Source organism: Protomyctophum parallelum, assembly GCF_964188405.1.
Source record: "Protomyctophum parallelum genome assembly, chromosome: 16".
Classification (NCBI taxonomy): domain Eukaryota; kingdom Metazoa; phylum Chordata; class Actinopteri; order Myctophiformes; family Myctophidae; genus Protomyctophum; species Protomyctophum parallelum.
This window is the reverse complement of record NC_139711.1, coordinates 19782482-19786126: the sequence shown is the minus strand read 5'-3', so window position 1 is coordinate 19786126 and position 3645 is coordinate 19782482. Positions and strand designations below refer to the sequence as shown.

General features: G+C 44.6%; 1 protein-coding gene across 1 annotated transcript; it reads left to right on the top strand.

The window, feature by feature from the left end:
* Nucleotides 1-961: 961 nt before the first annotated feature.
* Nucleotides 962-2266, top strand: LOC310873669 (kelch domain-containing protein 3-like; the record flags this gene model as incomplete). The annotated part of the gene is made up of 2 exons (XM_083786218.1): nt 962-1685; nt 1851-2266. 2 exons carry the CDS (start codon nt 962-964, stop codon nt 2264-2266), a joined length of 1140 nt encoding a protein of 379 aa, XP_083642344.1.
* Nucleotides 2267-3645: the final 1379 nt, after the last annotated feature.

The following is a 3645-nucleotide window of genomic DNA, read 5'->3' as shown; positions in this document are numbered from 1 at the left end:
GATGGCTACTTCAATCAACCAATCAGATTGGACTTGTTTAGGGTCAATTATGGTAAGACGTCATCTCGCTGATATAAATACATCTTGTAATACATTTCATTTTTCACAGACATGAGAAAATCAACATGGCCCCAAAAATCTACTTGTTTTGGGTGGAATACTGTGAGCACACTGTAACCTAGTGTTTTTCGGCATTGTATAAATGTTTGTAAACTTTTGTATACTGTAATTACTACTTTATTTATGGTGCTTCTTATTGTCTGTCTGTCTAATGAATCACATTCCGTGGTGCGCACACACACACACACACACACACACAAAGCTGGGCACTGCACATGAAATGTGACATTGCTCAGTCAAGTTTGTGAGATTGGCCCCTGACTCACAGACACACACGTGTGAAGTGAGCAGTGCCTCTTATCATGATGACGTTCATCATACATCCCTTTCAGACCCACATTGCCTAAAAGGTTTATACAAAATAAAAGGGGCGGGGCACCCACTATCACGGCGTCATAATGTTTTTCGGAGTTTCGAAGTTTATACAGAATAAAACGTAAAAAATCCATAGACTTGGCTGCCACATGATGTCACGGGGGGCACACACAAAGCCACACGTTGGAGCGGCTACCACTGCTCAATCAAACGTGACAGCTTTTCTGCACGAGTAACAATGCTTTCTGTCTTAACATCTGAACAGACTGCTGCATGGCATGGGTAATTTCAAAAGCCTACCTGGGCTGTGTTTGCTTTGGTAAACAATTTGTCCAATCAGAAAGACCAACAGGCATTGGCTTCGCTGATTGGCCAACGAAATATATCACCGTGGCACATTGACCAAGCTTGACGTGACCTTTATGTCTCTGTACCAATATAAGTGGCTGCACAAAACACACCTCAATTCTTTTACAGAGAAATACCTCATCTATCCATTTGTATCCACATTGCTGTGGTATCTTGAATGTTGTGTTGGACATTGTACCTGAAAGGAGGACCAAGGAGATCCTTCCATGCTGCTGTGGCAGTGGGGCACAAGGTGTATTCCTTTGGCGGGTACGGCAACACAAATGACAGGGATCAGATTGATGTGCACGTCTTCAACACAGTGTCTATGCGCTGGAAGAAGTTGCCCCCAGTGATAGCTGGAGGAGAATGCCCCCCCGAGGTTCCCTCCAACTGCGTGTGCCACACAGCCGTGCTGATAGAACACACCATCTACATCTGGGGTGGGATAATGAAATTTGAGATAAGGGAGGCTGGCAATATGTTTACCATTTCGGGGGAAAACTGCAATGTGCTCTATGCATTTGATGTAAACACCCACGGATGGTCCAGGCCCACGATTTCTGGAACTGTTCCAATGGCACGGTGTGGCCACTCAGCCTGTGTTTTGGGTAAGGTCATGTATATCTTTGGAGGATTCAACCTGCGGTCTGGGCGCACCAATGACATCTATAAGCTGAATACCATGACAATGGTCTGGTCTTTAATTAACAACAGAGGCACAACCGACGCACTGCCACATGTCTCGGACTGTCACTCTGCCACCATCATTGGGACAAAGATGTTTGTATTTGGGGGCCGAGGGTACCAGGGCAAGACCAACTTCAACAACATCAGAGTGTTTGACACAGAGACAAACTACTGGCTGAGCACGCCTTCTGCACAGATCTTTCCTGAAGGACGTGGAGATCACCCTTCATCACAGCTCCTTCCAGGGGAACGCGGGGATCATCCTCCATCGCAGCTTCTTCCAGAAGGCCACGGGGATCATTCCTCAAGGGATCATCCTTCTGCACAGCTCCTTCCAGAAGGAAGCAGAGATCATCCTTCTGCACAGCCCCTTCCAGAAGGACGCGGGGATCATTCAGCCTTCGCCTACAATGGAGAGTTGTACATTTTTGGTGGCGACAACTCGCGTCTGGACGGGACCTTCAATGATCTGTGGAAATTCAATCCAGAGACATTTACCTGGAAGAAGGTTGAGCCCAAGGGGAAAGGTCCATGTGGGGTGACTAGTATGTGCTGTTGCATGGTGGCAGATCGTATCATCCTCTTTGGAGGCTACACACCCGATGACCTGTACATCTTAGACCTAAGTCCTAGTTTGAAGACTTTGTGCAAGCTAGCCGTTATCAAGTGCGGTTTGGAGCCGTCAGGACTCCCACATGACATCAAGTGGGAATTGGCAGCCCAAAATGGTAATGGAATAGAACAAGTTACAGGCAATGTAACAGAAGAAAAAGAAAGGGAAAGACTGGGTTGACCTAAAAAAGGCTCCCTTCGTTCAGATGGGAAAGAAAGCGGAGCACGGGAATGTGCTCAGTGATACTCAGCAGAACTAAGGAGCAACTGAACTGTGCAAAGGCAGACATGGCTGCAAAGGAGAAGACATCCTAGAATAGAAACTTCTACACCCTTCAGGAATTAATGTGAAAAAGAGATGCTTTTGGCAGCATGAATGAACTGTTATGGGATGGACTTTAGGAAACGGGTGTTTGTAAAGTATAAGAAGTATAAGAGCAAAATGACAGCAAAAGTGGAGACCTTTGTTTTTGTAATTTTTTTAAGATTTATTTTTTTGTCCAAAGTTATCATTGATGTCTAAGGTGTTGATTGATACTTTTGGTATTTAATATTTTTTCCTCCAGTATACAGTATCTGTGTTAACCTAGTAAGTAAACCTGAAAAGGCAGAAAACCATTATTTACAGTGTACAGTACAGTAAGTTGTGTTTAAATGAACATAGCGATGATGGTTATATATTGTTTTTTTACATGCTGCAACATAAATACTGTTGATAAGTTAACAAGTTCTGTTTTTAATCTTCAGATCCAGGGCAATGACCAACACAACAATACTACAATCCTTTTTTAATGTACCCTGTGTTAGTACATCCACACTTTTTTTGGTCACATGAAGTCCGATTTTGGAGCAAAGACCGAGATCCACTTTGTAGCCACATGCCTTTTATATGTGGATCCCTCATTCACATCATTCCCACGTTTTTTGAGCAGTGCTAACCGCACCAACATGTGACTGTGTGTCTGTGTGACTATTAACTGGTAGCAGCATGGTTACAGTGGTTACCATCATGTGGGTCTATACAGCATCATCATGATGAAAGGCACCGCTCACTTCTCATGGGTGTGAACTAACCACTCCAACGTGTGGCTTTGTGTGTGGCCCCCTGTGACGTCACGTGGCATCCAAGTCAATGGCATTATTTCTGGATGATTCCGTATAAACGTTTTAGGCCTAAAAAGGCCCCTGTTACAGTACATCGCCCCCCATGTGTCCCAGTGCAATGGTGCCGTTGAAAAAAGCCCCCCCACCTTGGTAGCCACGTCTGTTGGGGAAACTGGTTGCAGCAGCTTTCAGCGTTCAGACAGGAGACCGAGATCAAATCAAATTTGAGATTTAACTCACTGAATGACATCGACGCCTTTTGATGCCTTTTTGCGTATGTACCTTGTTGCCAACGACGCCTTATCACGCCTTTTTTTATATCAACTAATTTGGGTGCTCAGTTTCCCCATATGAGTCATTTCGATCCGGTGAAAGGATCCGGTACAAACCGGAAATTAAAATTCCGCTGGATTATGCTTGCTATGGGACACAGCAATTTAGAATGTAAATATCTCG